We start from the raw sequence: 20,621 nt of genomic DNA, 5'->3' as shown, positions 1-20,621 counted from the left end.
GTAACCACAAGTGCTACACCCTTCATATATGGTATGATGGGACACCTTATGATGCCACATATTGTACCTCATTAATTTATGTGCATATCTAATTTTGAGCAAGCCAATAGAGGTAAATGTATGATTTTTGTATATAGGGATAGACTATAGGATAGAAATTTTTTGACAAAATGTCATGTGACCTCGATAACCTTTTACCTAAAATACACGATTATGTCAATAAATAAGTAACCACAAGTGCTATGTCCTTTATATTTAGTAGGATGGGAGACCTTATGACAACACATGCTTTATCTCGTTAATTATGCCCATATATAATTGTGGGCAAGCCAATAGAGCTAGAGGTCTGAATTTTGGCATATATGGATTAATTAGCAATACAATGTTTTTTTTCAAAATGTCACGTGACCTTGATGACCGATGACCTTGAATATGCATATATATGCATAACTCAGTAACCACAAGTTCTTTACGCTTCAATTTTGATAGGATAATAGACCTTAAGATGTCACATCTTGTACCTCATTTATTATGCACATATGTATTTCTTGGCTGGCAGTATACAGCTAGAGGTTTGATCTTTTTTCCCGATTTAGAACCATAACTTAGACATGCCTCTTGTTTCAAATTGGGAACAATGACATAGACCTATGTGTCCATAGATCTGAACATATACACTTTAGTGATACTTCTTAATGACCTCATTTCCCTGCCCCCTCAAGACTAATACTCCTATTACAAGTGGGGACTATGTCATTGTCAATGACTTTTTCTTGTAAAAAAATCCAGACATTTCAAGGTTTCTGACATTGTTCTGTGATTTCGCTTGCGACCATGACGATATGATCGAGCCGCTAAATTTTCCGTATGCCATGTAATTGTAAACAAAACGGGTACCGGACCTTCTCTGTACGCGTCGCTAATATTTCTTATCGCACAGTCAAAAATTAAACGTTTAAAAATTTCACACTGATCAAAATACGTATCATCGGCTCAAGTCTTATAATTATGCACTTTGATGACGAATTTTTCAATGCTAAAGCGAACGATCGCCAGGACATCGACGCACACTGACTGAACTAATTCATCGGCCGCAATGTTCGACCGACCTTTCGAGTGATACCGGTGCACTCGCCGATGTCATTTTTTGAAAATCAATTCAGAAGGGTAGCTCGTCAATTAAAATGAACAGGAATCGACTCTATGAATCTCAAATCGATCGGCAAAAACTTTGACTTCTATTTACCCACAGCTACAGCCGCCTGATCAATATTAAACAGGTATCATCTTACAGCTTATCTTATTGGCTATCATCTAAGCATGGTTTAAAAGCTCTTAGTGGATAGGCTACCCCTCCGCTTTTCCGTTTTATATCAGGCACCCCGCAACCAGACGGTGCCGTGCTATACAATCGTATAGCGCCGCAAGCCATGGGGCGATTTTTCCACCGGGAGTGAGACTTCAAAATTGCACGTACGCCCTATTTTTAGCGCGAATTCAGTGTAAATTTGCGTTCTTCAAAGAAATATCGTAAATTGAAGGCACAATAATGACCAGAGTTGCTAAAAAACGACTTTGAAAATTGACATTTTTTACAGTGTGCTTTAAATTCGTACGGCCGCCATATTGGTTTCTGAACTCCCTAACATCAGTTAGATTTGTTCAAATAGTGGTAAATTTTGTATACCGGTATTTGTATTTTTTAAGGCAATTTTTGTCAATTTTGATAAAAATATTTAAAAATCTTCTTCAAAACTGTAGGTCAGATAGCTTTGATATGTTGTATATAGGTCCCTAGGGATGAGCTATTTCAGATATGTTCAAATTGTGCAAAAATATACAAATTTGTATTTTTAAGGCAATTTTTGTCATTTTTGGTCAACAATTTTTTTCACCTAAAGCTCTTGTCTGACAGCTTTGATATTTGGTATACAGGTTCATAGGAATGATCAAAATGTCATACCGGTATATTCAAATTATACCAAAGAGAGCTTATATGGTGAGTTTGGGGCAAGTAAGTATGTGCGCTGCACCTTAGTATTTGGTGAACAGGTGTACTGAGAGGTGGAGATATGTATTTGTTCAAATGATAAATCAAAAATATGAAAATGAGGTAAAGAAATGGAAAATCCTGCAAATTGCTAATTATTAATTAAAAACTCTGTAACCCAAGCCAGATGACTGGTGATTTTAGCTGGATTTGTTCAAATTGTTGTGAAATTTTGATTGCAGTTTTTTTTGGGCAACAATCAATTATCAGAAATTATAACATGGAATGAACCAAAGACTTTTGTTCCCCTTTGCCGTATGTTATAATTGATTAAACTAAACTGCAGACACTTTGATAAATAGCCCATGGCTCTTGAAACCTTGCCTCACGCTGAAACTTACTTTAACAACACATAAGTCAAGTAAATATGGTTTTAAGGATAACTGTGTCAGGAAAAACCCATCTCCTTATGTCTTCACAGTGTATTGTAAATAGTACAACTTCTTTGGATGATGATGTTCTCAATGCATTGAAGAAACATCCTCAAATGGAACCATTGATAGCGTCTCAGACACAACCTCTCCTGACATCATACACAGGGGTCAAGTTCACTCAGATCATCAGCACTACAGTGGACTCAGAACTCATTCTGTACATTGGCACAGGTAAGAAGTGAATTTTAATTGTCTTGCATGGTTGAAATCTAAGGCCTCTTATAGAGGGCGCTGTTTTTCTGTGCACATGCATGCCTTTGCAATTGTGAATATATTCACTCTTTCAGAGCTTATTATGCCTGACCTGACAATGACAATCATGTACATTTGATTGAAGACCAACATTACCAGCATTTCAGTTTGTTTGGAGATATCTCTCATGTAAATCATGAAGTTTTTAAGTCTTCCATGTATTTTACTTTCACTGAGTAGGGGAACTGCTTAACATCTGCATTTTTAGCTCACATTTGGTACACCTATGTGAGGTTATCATATAAGCTGAAGTTGTGGGTGTATGAGTCATATGAGTGTAAAGTATGTCCATCAACATCAAAAACTCGCAAAGCCCTGCACTTTTTAGATTGGTATTTGGTATGTGGATTCATCCTGAGCTATAGATGGGAATTTGTTCAAATAAAGTTGTATTGCCCAAATTATGCAAATGAACTGGAAAAAATATGTGAAAATGGTCAAAAATTACTTACTCAAGAACCAGTTTTGATTGCTTTGAAAATTAGTATGCAAGTACCTTAGATGTACCTAAACAGTTTTTATGTATATCATTAAGATATCTTGATATCTTTTGATGTTATTAATCCCCCATGGACATCGTCTGTGGGGACTTATAGGTTTGGTCAAGTCTGTATGTCCGTGCTTCCATCCATGTGTCTGTCCGTCCATGCATCGGTCCATTCACACAGATATCTCAGCAATGCCTGGAGCGATTTCATTCAAACTTGGTGCAAGGATTACTCCCTATGTCATACATATGCATGTAGATTTGTTTTGTGATCAGATCCAATATAGCTGCTTGATGGAAATTTTGTTTGCTGTTTTTAGTCCCCACGGACACCGTCCGGGGGACTTATAGGTTTGGTCATGTCCATGCGTGTGTGCGTGCGTGCGTGCGTCAGCCGTGCGTGCGTCCGTCCGTTCACGCAGATATCTCAGAGCCGGAGCGATTTCATTCAAACTTGGTACAAGGATTACTTCATATGTCATACAGATGCATGTCGATTTGTTTTCTGATACGATCCAATATGGCTGCCAGGCGGCCATTTTATTACGATTTTTTCATGTACAGAGCCATAACTCAGGCATGTTTCAACTGATTTTATTCAAAGTTGGTACAAGGACATTGACCAATGTCATAGATATGCTGTCAATTTCTTTGGTGATACGATCCAATATGGCCGCCGTGCGGCCATTTTGTTACGATTTTTTCATGTACAGAGCCATAACTCAGACATATCTCAACCGATTTTATTCAAAGTTGGTACAAGGACATTGACCCATGTCATACATGTGCACGTCAATTTGTTTTGTGATACAATCCAATATGGCCACCAGGCGGCCATTTTATTACGATTTTTTCATGTACAGAGCCATTACTCAGGCATGTTTCAACCGATTTTATTCAAAGTTGGTACAAGGACATTGACCAATGTCATAGCTATGCACATCAATTTGTTTTGTGATACGATCCAATATGGCCGCCGTGCGGCCATTTTGTTACGATTTTTTCATGTACAGAGCCATAACTCTGGCATATCTCAACCGATTTTATTCAAACTTGGTACAAGGACATTGACATATGTCATGCACATGCACGTTGATTTGTTTTGTGATACAATCCAATATGGCCGCCGTGTGGCCATTTTATTACGTTTTTTCGTGTCCAGAACCATAACTCATACATGTATCAAGCAAATTTATTCAAAGTTGTTACAAGGAGATCGACCAATGTCATACATATGCACCTTAATTTGTTTTGTGATACGATCCAATATGGCTGCTGTGCGGCCATTTTGTTATGATTTTTTTCATGTACAAAGCCATAACTCAGGCATATCTCAACCGATTTTAATCAAAGTTGGTACAAGGAGATTGACCTATGTCATACATATGCACAGTGATTTGTTTTGTGATACGATCCAATATGGCCGCCGGGTGGCAATTTTATTATGATTTTTCATGTCTTGAACTACAACTCAAACATGTATCAAGCGAATTTATTGAAAAGTATTTTTATCACAGACCTAATGAAGAGGACTCTATCCTCTCTGAGGACCTGTAATCAAAGTACCCATTAACAAGTGGGGACTGTGTCATCAACGTGACTTGTTGATGTGGTATGTCTTTCGCTGTTCACGCAAATTTCTCACCGATGTTGGGAAACTTGGTACATGGATTACTCCCTATATCATACATATGCAAGTCCATTTTTGTTTTGATCTGATCATAAATGGCAGCTTGATGGCCATTTTGTTTTCTTGAAATATTTCTTGAATGGATCAGTTCAAACTGAATGTTAGCACAGTTCCTAGACGTGATATATTTTCATATCGAATGAAGCAGTTGATTTTTGGTCCCCACGGACACCGTCCGGGGGGACTTATAGGTTTGGTCATGTCCGTGCATCCGTGTGTGCGTCCATGCATGCGTCCGTTCACACAGATATCTCAGAGAAGCCTGGAGCAATTTCATTCAAACTTGGTACAAGGATTACTCCTTATGTCAGGCATATGCACGTAAAATTGTTTTGCGATCCGACCAAATATGGCCATGTGACGGTCATTTTATTGAAAAAAAAAGGGGACTACTGGTATGTCATTGACAATGACCGTTAGAAGAAGAACTCTATTTCTCAAGCGACTGCACTAAATTTGATGAAACTTTGTAAAGATGTTCGTCACACAGAGCTCTGATAGCACACAGTCAGCATTGCATCTATTGATTGCCAATTTGCATATTTGATGAATTTTTAGCTCCCATAGCCATATGTATATATGGCAATGGAAGCTATTCTTATAGGCTAGGGAAATGTCTGTATGTCTGTATGTCTGTCCATCAACATCAAAAACTCCAAAACCGCTGTACATTTCATCTTGATATTTGGTGTGTACATGGATGATGGGCTGTAGATGAGATTTTGTTCAAATGAAGTTGTCATTGCCAAAAATATGCAAATTAAGTGAAAAAATGTAAAAACAGTCAAAATTGAAAAAACTCAATAACCACTGAGCATATTACATGAAAAATTAGCATGTAAGTACTTTGGGCTGACATGAAATGATTGTGCACATCTTGGGTCGGTATCTTGGACTTGCTATTTTTCATGAATTTTTTTGCAATTTTTTTGTAATTTCTCCCATTTTTGGTCAAAAAATCTTCTCTGAAACCACAAGTCCGATTGATTTGAAACTTGGTATGGAAGTGCATAGGAGTGACCTTTCCCAAATTTGGGCAAATCGTGGTGAAATTTGCATATTTTTAGTTTACACGTCCATAGACTCGTATGTATAAGGCAGATCTCCATAGACTCCCATGTATAAGGCCACGAAAAATAAAATTTAGTTTCTCATCGTATTCATATTGCAAAAAGAATGCACGTGACACAATTTTTAGTCCCCACGGATGAAGTCCAGTGGGCTTATAGATTGGGTCATGTCCATCTGTTCGTCCATCCGTGAGTCCATCCGTTCACGCAGATATCTCTGATATTTTGACAAAATGTCATGTGACCTTGATGACCTTTGATCTCAAATATACATATTTGTCCATAACTCAGTAACCACAAGTGCTGTCACCTTTCATATATGGTATGATGGGACACCTTATGACGCCACATATTGTACCTCATTAATTATGCACATATCTAATTTTGAGCGAGCTAATAGAGCTAGAGGTCTGATTTTTGGTATATAGGGATAACTTAGCAATACAATTTTTTTGACAAAATGTCACGTGACCTCGGTGACCTTTGACCTCAAATATACATATTTGTCCATAACTCAGTAACCACATGTGCTACACCCTTCATATTTGGTATGATGGGACACCTTATGACGCCACATATTGTACCTCATTAATTATGCGCATATCTAATTTTGAGCGAGCCAATAGAGCTAGAGGTCTGATTTTCGGTATATAGGGATAACTTAGCAATACAATTTTTTTGACAAAAGGTCACGTGACCTCGGTGACCTTTGACCTCAAATATACATATTTGTCCATAACTCAGTAACCACAAGTGCTACATCCTTCATATTTGGTATGATTGGACACCTTATGACACCACATACTGTACCTCAATAATTATGCACATATCTCATTCTAAGCAAGCCAATAGAGCTGGATGTCTGATTTTTGGTATATAGGGATAACTATAGGAGAGAAATTTTTTGACCAAATGTCATGTGACCTCGATGACCTTTTACCTAAAATATATGTTTATGTCAATAAATAAGTAACCACAAGTGCTATGTCCTTTGTATTTAGTAGGATGGGAGACCTTATGACAACACACGCTTTACCTCATTAATTATGTACACATCTAATTCTGGGCAAGCGAATAGAGCTAGAGATCTGATTTTTTGGCATATAGGGATTAATTAGCAATATAATTTTTTTTTCAAAATCATATGACCTCGATGACCTTTGACCTTGATTACACATATATATGCATATCTCAGTAACCACAAGTTCTATACCCTCCAATTTTGATAGGATATTAGACCTTAAGATGTCACATCTTGTACCTCATTTATAATGCGCATATGTATTTCTTGGCTGGCCAATACTGCTAGAGGTCTGATCTTTTTTCCAGATTTAGAACCATAACTTAGACATGCCTCATGTGTTTCAAATTGGGAAGAACGACATAAACCTATGTGCCCATAGATCTCAACATATACACTCCAGTGATACTTCTTAATGACCACATTTTCCTGCCCCATCAAGACTAATACTCCTATTACAAGTGGGGACTATGTCATTGTAAATGACTTGTTGAGTTAATGGTTGTATCACAGTATTCGATATATCTAATTCTGTATTTTTTCCATTTTATATTCTGAATAAATACATTAAACATATTTCACTGTCTCCAGTATGTTACATTTAAGTATATTTTCACTTCATGCACTTTATCCCTTTCACACATGTTCAAATATCTGACCAGAGAACAAACATTAAATAGTCCAGGATGGTAGCTACAGTGTCATTGACGCTATTTTTTAATTAGGGTGATATGTCTAGAAATATGGCAGCAAATTTGATGAAACTTGGTATAGATCTTTAGCACACAGTGTCATGTAAGTTTTCAAAGGCACTTAATGCTGTCATTCAAATTAATTGCTTATTTGCATATTTAGTGAACTTTCTAAATTAGTGGGCTAAGTCCAGAACTACTGCATCGAATTTGATGAAACATGGTACAGATGTTGATCTCGCAGTACTTAATACTGTGTGAAGACATTAAGCAGTGTCATGTAAATAAATTGCTAATTTGCATATTGAAGGAGTTTTATTGTAATTAGTGTGATATGTCTAGAAATGAGGAAATTTGATGAAACGTGGCACAGATGTTGATCTATTGGTGGCGTAATGGCATGCATTGATATGTAGTAGTATCATGTTAATTAATTGCTGATTTGCATATTTAATGAATTTTCGTAATTAGGCTGATATTTCAAGAAATTATTTATCAAATTTCTTAAAATTTGGTATGGATGTTGAGCTTACATTGCTTTAACATTTGAATGAAGACATTTATCAGTATCATTCAAATTAATTGCTAATTTGCATATTTAATGAACTTTCCTAATTAGGGGGCTATGTCCAGAAATACTGCATCAGATTTGATGAACATGGTACAGATGTTGATCTTTCAGTACTGTAATACTGTGAGAAGACATTAAGCAGCATCAAGTCAATTGATTGCTCTTTTGCATATTAAATGAATTTTATAATTAGTATGGTATGTCTAGAATTCACGTGTTACAGATATTGATCTTCCAGTAGTGTTATGGCATGCAAAGATATGTAGTAGTATCATGTCAATTAACTGCTGATTTGCATATTGAATAAATTTTCGTAATTAGGCTGATATGGCGAGAAATGGTCCATCAAATTTCATGACACTTGATACAGATGTTGAGCTCACATTGCTTCAACATTGAATAAAGACACTATGCAGTGTTATGTTAATTAATATTTAATTTACATATGTAATGAACTTTCCTAATTAGAATGATATGTCCAGAAACACTTCATCAAATTTGATGAAACTGTGTAAAGATGTTGATCTCACAGTGTTGTAATACAATTCATTGACACTTGGCGGTATCGTTTATGAAATGTGGTTCATGTTATAAGGGACGGTTCAGAATTTACTTCCGGGGGTGGAGGATTTTCAGGGGGCCACCCATTTTTCCCAAGAAAATTTAGGGGGCCAGACAAAAATACCACAATCTTTTAGGGGGGCCAGAGAAAAAAAACATCAATTCGATATTTGCCCAGAATTTCTGATCTCTACAAAAGAGAATCATAGATGCTACCTGGGTGACAGATAAACTCAACATGTTTAGTTAAACTCCTTTAGCTGCCAAATTCGGTAATATTCACAGTGGTTTGTTTTATGCATCTACTGCAGTATCTTGTTCTCCTCCCTGAAGCGTCATGAAATGTCCAGTATTTAGCATGTCAACACAAACCATACAGTGAACAGTCAGGGTTGTTTTTGTTGAAAAGAGATCTCGGATCAAGTCCAAACTAGAATTCATTTATCAACAATAACAATGGTCATTTATGTTCACACTGGTATGTTGCTAAATACAGCATTGGGTGTTCTATGTGGTGATAGAATAACAAACAAATGCTGATACACTAAGATGAACATTGAACAAATGCTAAAAATTACAGCAAATGTCTTTTTAAGGTTGGGTTTACCTTGTAGCTTGTAAAGCAGTTGAAAGTTGCATGGTAAAGAAGTATTAATATATGCAAATGTATGCAAATCACCCGATTTCTTGGCTTCTTTTGCCTCCCAATTTCAAAATTTCCAAAGAATTTAACTCCACTCCGGCTGGGTCAAATTTTCTGAAATTTCACATTACGTTTTTTAAATGCTATATAACAAAACGACTATCAATACCAAAATTGAGTTTTTTTACCCCAAATATACACCGACTTCATCCTTTGAGTAAACTACTGCTACCATACTAAACTTTAGAGTCTCTGCTTTTTGAAAATATATAGTATGAGGGGGTTTCCTTGTCATCTTTGATGAGAAATATTGCTTTGAAAAAAACTGTGTTGGCAACATGCAGCTCCACCTTAATTCAAAACAAAACGACTTGCTACTCTGCCACTTCTTAAAGTAACATGGTCACGTTGGTTCTCTGGGATTTTGTCAGTGTCAGTGTCTGTGTCACTATCATATTCAGAACCAACACCATCATCATCACTCTCAATGACTCCATTGACAGAGGTTTCCAATTCAGAGTCACTGCTATCTGACTCTGACTCATCTGTGACATCAGTTGTTACAATATCTTTTCCTGACAGTTTTCTTAAATTGAATGAAGGTTGTGTATGTATATGTGCGGTTATAATTTGAACTTTTTCAGCTTTCAATTTTTCTTGTTTTGGTAATTTATGTTTATCAAGGTAATTATATAATTCTTTTTACATTTAAATTTTGAAGGTTCCCACTCAAGAGCAACTTTAACCAGTCATAGTCCTCGTATTTTTTATCCTCTCTTCTTTTCTGCTCCTTTTTTCTATGTTTCATTCTCATCAATTTTACCCTTTCTAAATTTTTTAAACATCCTACATAACTTTTTACAGTGCTTACATCTACTATAAACTTTTTTGAAAATAAATTTATGGCCGTCTCATCTTCAAGTTGCTTTTCAGTGAATAGTTTTTTAATGTTGAAAATAAAAATATTATGTATTACTGACAAAAAATATATGGTGAAAATTTACAAAAGGGTTGATTTTCCAATAATCCTGTATGTGCATCCAGAAGATCATGTGGCACTGCATCAATGCTATGGTGTCGGATTGTTGAAATATTGTGTACACAAGAAATTTGCTGTAGTCCAAGAAGTGATCTCAATGTGTATGAGGCTAGGAGAAATGTGGATAGGCTTACACATTTTTGTGTCCCATTCATTCTATATGTATAATCAAAGATTTCTCAGTGGCGGCTGGCAGAAAAGGCAAAAAAACAAATTAACATGTATTGTTTCGTGTCATTTAAAACATGCGCATCATGACTATTTTAAAATTAAAGTTTGTTAAAGAAATTTGAAATATGAATGCTCTGTCAATTTTGAAAAATACTGCTGACAAAAAGTGAACTTTGACTTACACAGGGTTATCTGCATTTTAATATGAACATTGGATTGTGAATGGAATGAGCAGAATAACATGTGAATTATAAGGTGTTTTGTTCAAGAAATGTTCTAACATATTCCTCAGCATTGTTGCTTTCAGTGGCAGCTACCTTGGTTTTTAGCGATGAAGTTACGTAACTTAGGAAGCTTATAGTTGGGAGAGGCAAAATTGACGTCATTTCCGTCAACAACTTCCGTAAAACTACTTTGTCACACCACGTGATCACAACTTCCGTAAAACTATTTTGTCACACCACGTGATCTAACAACTATAGCATACCATTCACGCTGCACACTCACTATCAGCGAAAAAACCAGATCATGTTGTGCACATGAATTGACATTATAATTGAACTCAGAGCGTACGTGTGAGTGTATTGGCTTACATGAAAATGCGACAGACAATGATGCATTTACGTTAGAACGTCCATGCTCGATCAAATGTTTTTGTTCTGTCAGTGTAAATTACGAGATTGATGGATGTTGACGGACATCTTGCGTGCGTTTGGTCCTGACATGCATGTCGACATGCATGTCGATCTCCTTGTTACTGTGCAGGGAATGAATTACGTTCCTCATGGGTTTCAAATATGTAAAAAAATACGAAGTTTTGAGTAGATTTACGATTTCGTTTGTAAACTTACGGACGAAAATTTCAGCTTCCCATTTCATCGGCGCGTCCGTGCAAGCATGGAGGTAGGAAGAGAAACCTCAGTCTCCTTCTACCTCCAGCTCCATGATCACACATGAACATGAAAGGCCGGCCTCTGAAACACTCAGTGTGTAAGCGTGTGGAAATTTGCGTAGTGTTTTTTCTCATTTAATTTGGCAAATTATCAGCAAAAACCTCAATAATTCAAGGTAACCCTTTCTTCTCAATCGCTTCCTGGAGTTTCAAAGTCATACCAACGAAAATGAGTGAAAAATTTCGATGCAAAAATCGTGCATCGGCGAGAGTAATAAGCGTAAGCTTAAAGAGACTGAGAGTATTCATACAGAAATAGCCCATGATTCGAGCTTGGTTTTCCTGTTTTTCGTTTGAATTTTGGCCAAATAGTCGCTTTTTAGCGAGTTTGAAATTTTTAAAGCATCTAAATATGTTAAAATTACTTTTATTAACAAACGAAAAAAAAAAGTAAGAAATTCAATTATTTATCTACAAAATAAAAATATTTTTGGCAGGCTGAATCATGCAGCTAAAAGTGAACAATCAATGTTTTGGACGAGTGTACATGTGAGTGATTTTTCGCGGGGATTCCCCGGACCGTTCATTGCTGTGCGCTCGAATACGCAGTCAGTTTCTGTGAAACGGGATGAAATTTTCTTACAGGCGAGGCGTTTCAAGTTACTCTCGAGAAAAGTTACTTATTTATCAGTTGTTGTTTTACTGTTTCACTATAGGGAAAAAGTGCGTGACTAGAGCGAGAAACTGACGCTTTCTCGCAATCGGTGAGAATCTGTTCTTATTCTCACCGCTGTCGGTGAGAAAATTTTAATCTCCACTGGAGATTGGTGAGAAATGCACTCCTTGGCGAGAATCAAGTGTGAGAACAAATTCTCACCGGTGAAAATGGAAATTCTCACTAAGTACAGCGAGAATTGAAATTCACTGGCGAGAATCATCAAGACTCGCCTTTCAGAGTCTTTATGATTCTCGCCAATGAACGGCGAGTCTTGATGATTCTCGCCAGTGAATTTCAATTCTCGCTGTACTTAGTGAGAATTTCCATTCTCACCGGTGAGAATTTGTTCTCACACTTGATTCTCGCTAAGGAGTGCATTTCTCACCAATCTCCAGTGGAGATTAAAATTTTCTCACCGACAGCGGTGAGAATAAGAACAGATTCTCACTGATTGCGAGAAAGCGTCAGTTTCTCGCTCTAGTCACGCACTTTTTCCCTATAGTGTTTCATGACACATGTTTCTGATTCAATCACTTGTTGACCTGACTTTTAGTATTGTAGCCACGGTACAGCTGTCAAAATACTATCGTTTTCAAAGTACATTTTGAGTGAACTTTGTAAATGAACATTCTGAACCATCGTGTAATGTTATGCTTGGAATTTTGTTGCTTTTGAGGTTTATTCGTGGTTTTTTGTTTCTTTCCATCATCAAACATTGACAAGTAAGCTTGTAAAACTAGCCTTAAATCACTTAAATTAGAATTATGTGTTACTTTCTGGTTTTGTAATATGTAAAGAAATTAAAGTTGATTTCTTTTGATCCTTTTCACTTATTGGTATTTTTTTCCTGGTTTAAAGTTACTAATATCCTTAACCCTTAGTCTCTACAATCTTAGAAAAAATGAAACGATTGATTTAATAAAAGAAACTTATTGTGACACAGTTCAGTCATTTTCATAACTCTGGTTCAAAATTCAGTGTGCTATACTCATATCTTGGCAGTGCTGAACTAGCTCTTCTGTCATAGTATCTGCAATTGAAGAATTACTTCACATAGAATAATTTGTAAATGTAAATCAGTGCTGTTGAAGATTATTTAATTGTCAGGGTGTTGCCAAATCTTGTGTGTATATAAGTATGTCCGGTTCTGAGATGAGCTGTATTGGCATACACAAGGAATTTGTTGATAACTGACAATTTAATTAATACAGTCAATTTTGAAATTTACTCAAAACTTTTGAGACTGAATTTGTAACTTTACTAAGAATTTTCGGAAGCTAGAGGGGAAACAGACATACCAGTGTGATGGGCGGACCAGAGAGTCCATGGAAATCAAGCAGGTTGTTCTTACATGAACATTGCTGTTTGGTGTGTTGATTTGTAACACACTATGCTAACATGTTTCAACACCCAAGGAAACATTTGCAACTTTATAGTCAATGCGACATATTAATAACATTATTTTAATTTTGTATCGGAATATCACAAAACAATGTTGTGATCATCGCAGTCCAGCTAGCTGTTATGAGTAAGCATGTGTACTTGGCTGGACCAATCAAGTTTCTGCAAAAAATCATTTCACCATCAATGACAAGCTAAAGTGACGTCTTTAATAAATGTGTCCATTCAATATCCAAAGAAATCAAGGCTATAGTATCAATGAAACGAAGAAAGTTTGTTTAGAATTATATTTTCGTTTTAAACTACAGTTCTTTGATGCAGTGTGGTCGTCTGGCAATCCATCATCACGGCAGATGTAGTGCATGCAATACACAGTCCACACTGTCCAATCGAGCGTGCTTGTTTTCCTGTTATAATTCAATTGGGTCAGAATTTTGTAGCAAGGAACATACAAAATCTTGCAGATAAATCAATTTGGATGATCTATGTTGATCTATGCAAATTCCAAGTTTGGTGGACATGTGAAAATTATGTCTTTTGCCTTCATGTACAAGATGGCATGTTTACCAAGCTGGACGCTCACTGCTAAAAAAACAATAGGTTTTATTACAGTTTCACATTTCAACCCTTTCTTTGCATCTTTCTCAGCAACATTCCCCAAATCTCTCTCCTTGCATCCCTACCGCTAAATGCACTGAGGAGCACAGTGTCATATCATTGACGCTATTTTATGACAACAAATTAGAAAAAAGAGAAAATTAAAAACAAGTTGGCTTTCACCAATTTTAATTGCTAATGTTTAAAACTTTACCGTGAGTCTGCAAATATTCATCATCATCAAATGAAAATGTATGCTGAACTTGTTCATGTACATGTACATCTCACTTTCCAGAAATATCTAGATATCTGCAAATGATCACGGTACCATTAAACTTCAGATATATATCACTTTGCCAATTATCTGCTCCTCTGATTTTCTGTTCACCATTTCTAACTGACATCTTAATTTGCTTGTCTTTGAGTGCATCATATGTATCAGTGAGACATAACGAAAAAAGTATTCATATTAGTAATTAACTTTTCTTCAGAAATTTACAACCAGATATGTTTATTGCTACCCTTTCCAAAAGTGTACCACTTGCAGTCCCTGCAAATCATTCCTTTTATAGTCTCATAACCCTGAAATGTTTTGTGATATCATCGATTAAATGTCCACTACAGTTCCTGCAACTTGTTAGACTGGATATGTCTATAGTTTATAAGCATGCATGTATATATTAGGGGGGCCATGGAAAAAAACCCAGAAAAGATGAGGGGGGGGGGGGGGCATGGATTTTTTCTATAATTTACTATGGGGGCCATGGAAAAAAATCACCCAGAAAATAGAAAATCCTCCACCCTCCCCCTGGAAGTAAATTCTGAATCGTTCCTAATCTGTCAGTGTTAGAATGCAAAAATATTTAGTTACTAATTGACTCATTTAATGACCCTATGTAATTAGGGTGGCAGTCCACATGGTTTTATGTTTTCACTGCCATGGAACTCATCTTTAGTCACAGATCTAATTAATGAACAGGACTCTATCCTCTCCAAGAACTTGTAATGCAAGTACCCATTAAGACATGGGGACTATACCGGTATCATCAACGATGACATGTTAATTGAAAAATGAAAACTAGATAAGAAAAATGTAAGTAACATACAGTCAATAAATTAAAGATAAAAATTAAGAAAAAATGTACGTTGAAAGTAAATTACCGGTATATGCATTAAAATGTCATGTAAATATGGTTAGCTTTGCCATTTACAGTACTCATCGAAGTATAAAACTGTGCTACAGCAACACAATACTGGTTATACTAGGGAAGGGCTTATACTCAAACAACCAGACTTTCCTGTCAGACAGGCCAAAATTCATGTTAATTTACATATGACTATTGAACACAACTCAAACTCTCCATATCACTTTCAAAATGCTATTAAGGTAGCATGCGCCTTTCCTGTGAAAACAACATCAACACATTGAACTTTGTAATAGACACCAGTCAAAACTCTTCTCAAATGAAAGCATTACTGTTTCAAACAATGAATTTCAAATTACTTGACGAGAGAATGACAGTCAACCTAAAAATGCAAAATTGTGGTCAGACTAGGACTGTTCAATTAGGTAGCAGGGGCTGCAGAAATGTAAGGTGGTGAAAAAAACATACCTGTTGCCTTATGGTACTATCATGCACTTTCCAAACCTTTCAGTGTTTAAGGTAGACAAGGGTAAGGTTTTACACACAGGTATGCAACATTTTCAAAAAATCAGTCAGTTGAGGGGCTTATACATGAGCAGAGGGCTAATTTATTACTTGAATGAATAGGGTATTAATAGATTACTATATTCTATTTGGGACAAATTATACCAAAATATATGGACTCTTGAATGATTTATGTTTATTTTTCTGGAATGCCAAATTATTGTATGTTTATAATTATATATGATGCTGCATTTCTTAATCTGCAGAAAGGTATAAATTTCTGTAACAAGGTGTGCTGTCACTTGAACAATATAAAATCTGTGAGCTTGCTATTATAATCTTTCTGGATCTAATATTATCCAACTTTGTTATCCTAACTTGGCCACAGAAAACCACCCAGAAAAACTTCACAGTGCCAAAAAGTGTTCCAGAATTTGATGACCTGTTTGTTTTTATCTCAGATAAAGGAACAGTCTTGAAAGTACTCTACAACGGAGGACAGCCAGTTGTTCTTGAAGAGGTTCAAGTATATGATGTGAGTTAATTACTCAAGTTATTTTTACTGCAGTACAATTGTCTCAAGTGTGTTCCAAACAACCAGTTGAAGGTGCAGTGTATCTTGGTATTAATTGAGACTTGCTTGAAGCCAGTGGATTCCCTTTATGCACACAAAGAGAAATCCTAAGGAAAGTATTTCTCTGCTGATGTTTTACCAGTACCGGTACATGGCATCGAGTTGTGCTTGATGATTTAACTTTATTTGGTGTAATTTATAACCTTGCAATAATGTAATTCCTGAAAAGAAAGAAATATTCATTGAATTCACTCTGAAGCAGCTGAGATGATTGTAGAATTAGCAGGTTGGTTTTGGATTGATGATAGCCAGGATGTTGGGGTTGAAGCTGTAATGTCTGGAGATACATACATTGTACAGTACTTGCAATGGGTAGGAGTGGTATAGCTGATGGTAGAATGGAGGTGGGGCAAGACAATCCATGAATTGGACATGACCCTTAGTGCTGACTGTGTTTCACGTACAGAAGTAGGAAAGGAAGTGCAACCAACGTTTTTAGGGCTCAGTAGGTTTGTACTGGTAATGCAATCTGAGACTGTAAAGTGAGAGTCCCAGACTAGAGTATGACAATGCAATCTTTGACTGGTCGCACGAGACTACTAGTATTTGTATCTGTGTATTACTTGAGATTCTACTTAATTCAACAAAAGTACAATAACAAAGCAATAGCCCAACAATAAAGCTTGATTGCAGGAACGTCATACAGTTGTTACACTATTGATGTGCTCTGTGGAATGCAAATGTGTGAACTGTACGTAACATTGGAATAGTTCTCTAGAAGTCAGTTGCACAACCTTTATTAATTTCTAATTCAATTATATATTTGACGGGGAAAATACATAGACAAAGCCATTATTTTTTACATGTTCACTGTACTTGCGTGATATATGAACCTCCTTACCCTCACCTGATACTAACTGCAGTATTTCACTGTCGTCAACTGTTCTCAACCTTTTATTTCTTGGTTCTATTTGGTAAGTTAATGTTGTTTTAAAGGGCTTATGTGTAGGACAAACAAAAGAAAAATTGGTGAGAGTGTGCATAGGGAATATTAATGGAGTTAAAATTTTCTTTTAAGACAGCCATAATCACTGGAATAATTTTGTCAAACTTTATCTCAATGAATTCTAAAGAGAGAAAATAATGTTACAGTACCAAAACTATCTTGGTGAAGGCCAGGAATATCAAAACAAGATAATTTAAGTCAAGGAAGTATCAATCTTATGTGTAATATCTTGAAGGCTTTGCTGCATACTGTATTATTTAACATTTGTACAACAATTTACATTAATCTTTCTGGATGCAAGCCTCTAATTCTTTTGTGTGATCATACATGTACTGAAAGAACATGAACTACTGATATTGACCTTTAGTGCAACATATTGCTATGACTACATGTACATTTTGTAAACTTTGATCATCTCATAAGTGTCCATTCACATCCTGTTTTTAATTATGATTTTCTTTGCTTCTGTGTTTAATGTTTTCTTTATTAGAATACCACGAACCCTGAACCAGTGACAGCCATGGCAAAGTCAGAAGATGACAAAGTCCTATACATTGGCTTCGATGATAGAGTAGTCCAAGTACCCATGTATCAGTGTCACAGATACACTGATTGCAGTCAGTGTAATGGTGCTGGAGATCCACACTGTGGCTGGGATGAGACTAGTGATCAGTGCATCTTTGACACCAAGTAAGAATGGTTTCCCATCATAGTCTCACATCAAATAGAGTATCTGAAAACAAAATTAGATAATGTACGGTGTAGCTTGATTTACTAAGGGGCCGTGGATAATTAAAACATGCGCACGGTAAACGAAACTAAGTGCGTTTGGCCTCAACCTAGACTTGGTTCAAGTCTGTGATTTGTGAATGTTTGAGTGGAGTGAACGCAATGATTTGTATTCTGCTTTCATGTGAAACGCGCGCGTGAGTGGACGCGATGAGTAGGGTGAACGCTATGCAGCGGAGTTTCACCCGGAATCACAGACTTGGCTTTCTTGCAGGATCTGCGTTGCTATAAATTATTCATGAGATGACGTTTTCTTTACTCATATATTATTCATAAGATGACATCACTAAATTTTACACATTGGGAGGAGTTACCAATTGACCCAAACGAGACGTGCATAAAACTCACATGGCGTTGTTGACAAAATATCGAGTGCGATCACTTCCACAAAAGTCAGCACGAAAACGCGTGAAAATATCTGTGTTGTTTGTGGGGCCCATGTTGCAAAATGTGAAAATCATCGCCGGTTATTCAAGGATGGAAAAAGACACCGTCCTTACAGTTGTAGCCTGTTCTCTTACGTGCCCAAAGCGATGGAAATCAAAACAATGTGGGGCGACTTCGTATGTCAGTGATTTTCCGCTGCCGGTTGGTGCGCAGACGAACACATCTTTTCCCTCAATGTAACTCTGAACAAGCTTTCTTTGGTTATCTCGCATGATTAGCGATGGTCGACCGATCAGTTGTAAAACGCAGTTTATGTACGAACTTGATGCCATTATTCGCCCAGATATAAAACGCACTCGATGTCTAGCTTTGCACTGAGATGACAACAAACTTTTGAATGCATGCAGAGCATGCGTTCTTCTTATTGGCCAGAATAACGGCGGGGCTGTCAATCATTTTGTATTTGCTCTACGTCACTGTGTACACAGTCCGTCTCACCGCCTGTACTTGCAAGAAGTCCAAGTTGGTGAATCCGGCAGAAACTAACTCACTACTGCGCAGACTCAAACGTGACGCATTCAATTGCTGGGAAAACCTGGCGTGAGCTGCCAAATTCCGAATAGGTTTGTACGAAATAGGAGAGACACAAGAGAAACTATTATAAATGATTTTTTTTTTTTTAATTCACCGACTTGAACCAAGTCTAGCCTCAACCCCCCTCCCCTAAACAAAAGTTCGGATGTACGAAAATCCAACCAAGCCTCATTCTGTATCTGCATACCAACAATCAGTAATTACTTCGCTATGAAATCTCGCATACATTACTGATCCTCCCCCCCAACATACCCCCTCTAAAATCAATCTGTGTTCAGCGCCAACTAAACAATGACGCAACCAATAGAATGAAATGAAACAGTGTGTCCAAAATGATTGTTACGTTACTCATGCGCTGACTCACATTTATGTCAAAAGAATGCTGGTGTAGCACTGGTGCCGTTCTGGCCTGGTATACGCCAAACAATATAGCGCGATATTTTGCGATATATAAAAACGTGTAGCGAGATGTTGCGATATGAAAACTTGTAGTGCGATTTTTGCGCACGGTAATTGAAATACAGCGAACCCCCCTCCCCCCGTAAACACAGAAGTTGCCTTTACCGTGCGCGTGTTTTAATTATTCACGGCTCCTAAGTAAGGAGGTGTAATGATGCCTCAAAAGGATGGATTTTTAGCCTCAGTCAAATAAAATCATTATTATACATCTACCATTGAGAACAATAGAATTTTGCGTGCGCTAAAAAGCCGGAACACCCATTCCGTAACACGTACGGTTTCAAGGCGCCCCATCCCCTGCGGCTGTATCTGCACGTTCACTGTTGAACGGTTTCAAGGGACTCATTGGATGAGTGCCAGAACATGTCTCGCCCCCGCTCTGTGCCGTACGTACGTATGTGTGTAGCTGTAGGGCACACACTCCAAAACTTGCAGAAACGCGTCCGAGATAGCGTTCCACACTGGCGCGATAAAATCGGAAGAAAAATTATTGACATTGCACGAAAACAGTCACTAATCTGACAATATGATGCTCCTGTCAGGAATGAAAGATGTATAATAATAAGGTTATCACGAAAATACCGCAAAGGATGCACTCGGACATTGGTGCCACGCATCGCCCTCCGCTTTGCATCAGGTGATACGCTACGCCGATGTCCTCATGAATTCTTTGCGGTATTTTCGTAATAACCTCATAATGTCCTTTTTATTTACTTGTGTTCAGCACACTTGGAGTAGCAGTAATATTTCCTTGAAAGTGCTTTCCTTAAAATGTGATAATGGAGTGATACATGTACCGGTACATTGTGAAGTCACTTCTTACAAGTGTACACGTTGTTGTGGCATCACTTATTTTATTTTTAATGTCATGAAA

General features: G+C 36.9%; 1 protein-coding gene across 2 annotated transcripts in view; it reads left to right on the top strand.

Annotated features, from left to right (window-relative positions):
- LOC139121062 (uncharacterized) overlaps positions 1–20,621 on the top strand; it is a 220,362-nt gene that overhangs the window by 161,319 nt on the left and 38,422 nt on the right. For both annotated transcript variants that reach the window (XR_011549215.1, XM_070685681.1), the window contains 3 exons: positions 2,472–2,655; positions 16,400–16,473; positions 18,009–18,208. Coding sequence is in view for 1 of the 2 variants with exons in the window: in XM_070685681.1 (XP_070541782.1) it covers positions 2,472–2,655; positions 16,400–16,473; positions 18,009–18,208 (458 nt within the window). In the remaining variant the exon portion in view is untranslated. The remainder of the gene's footprint in view (positions 1–2,471; positions 2,656–16,399; positions 16,474–18,008; positions 18,209–20,621) is intronic.

This window comes from Ptychodera flava, chromosome 21, assembly GCF_041260155.1.
Source record: "Ptychodera flava strain L36383 chromosome 21, AS_Pfla_20210202, whole genome shotgun sequence".
Lineage (NCBI taxonomy): Eukaryota > Metazoa > Hemichordata > Enteropneusta > Ptychoderidae > Ptychodera > Ptychodera flava.
Note: the sequence above shows the minus strand (reverse complement) of the source record. Positions and strands in the feature narration are given on the sequence as shown.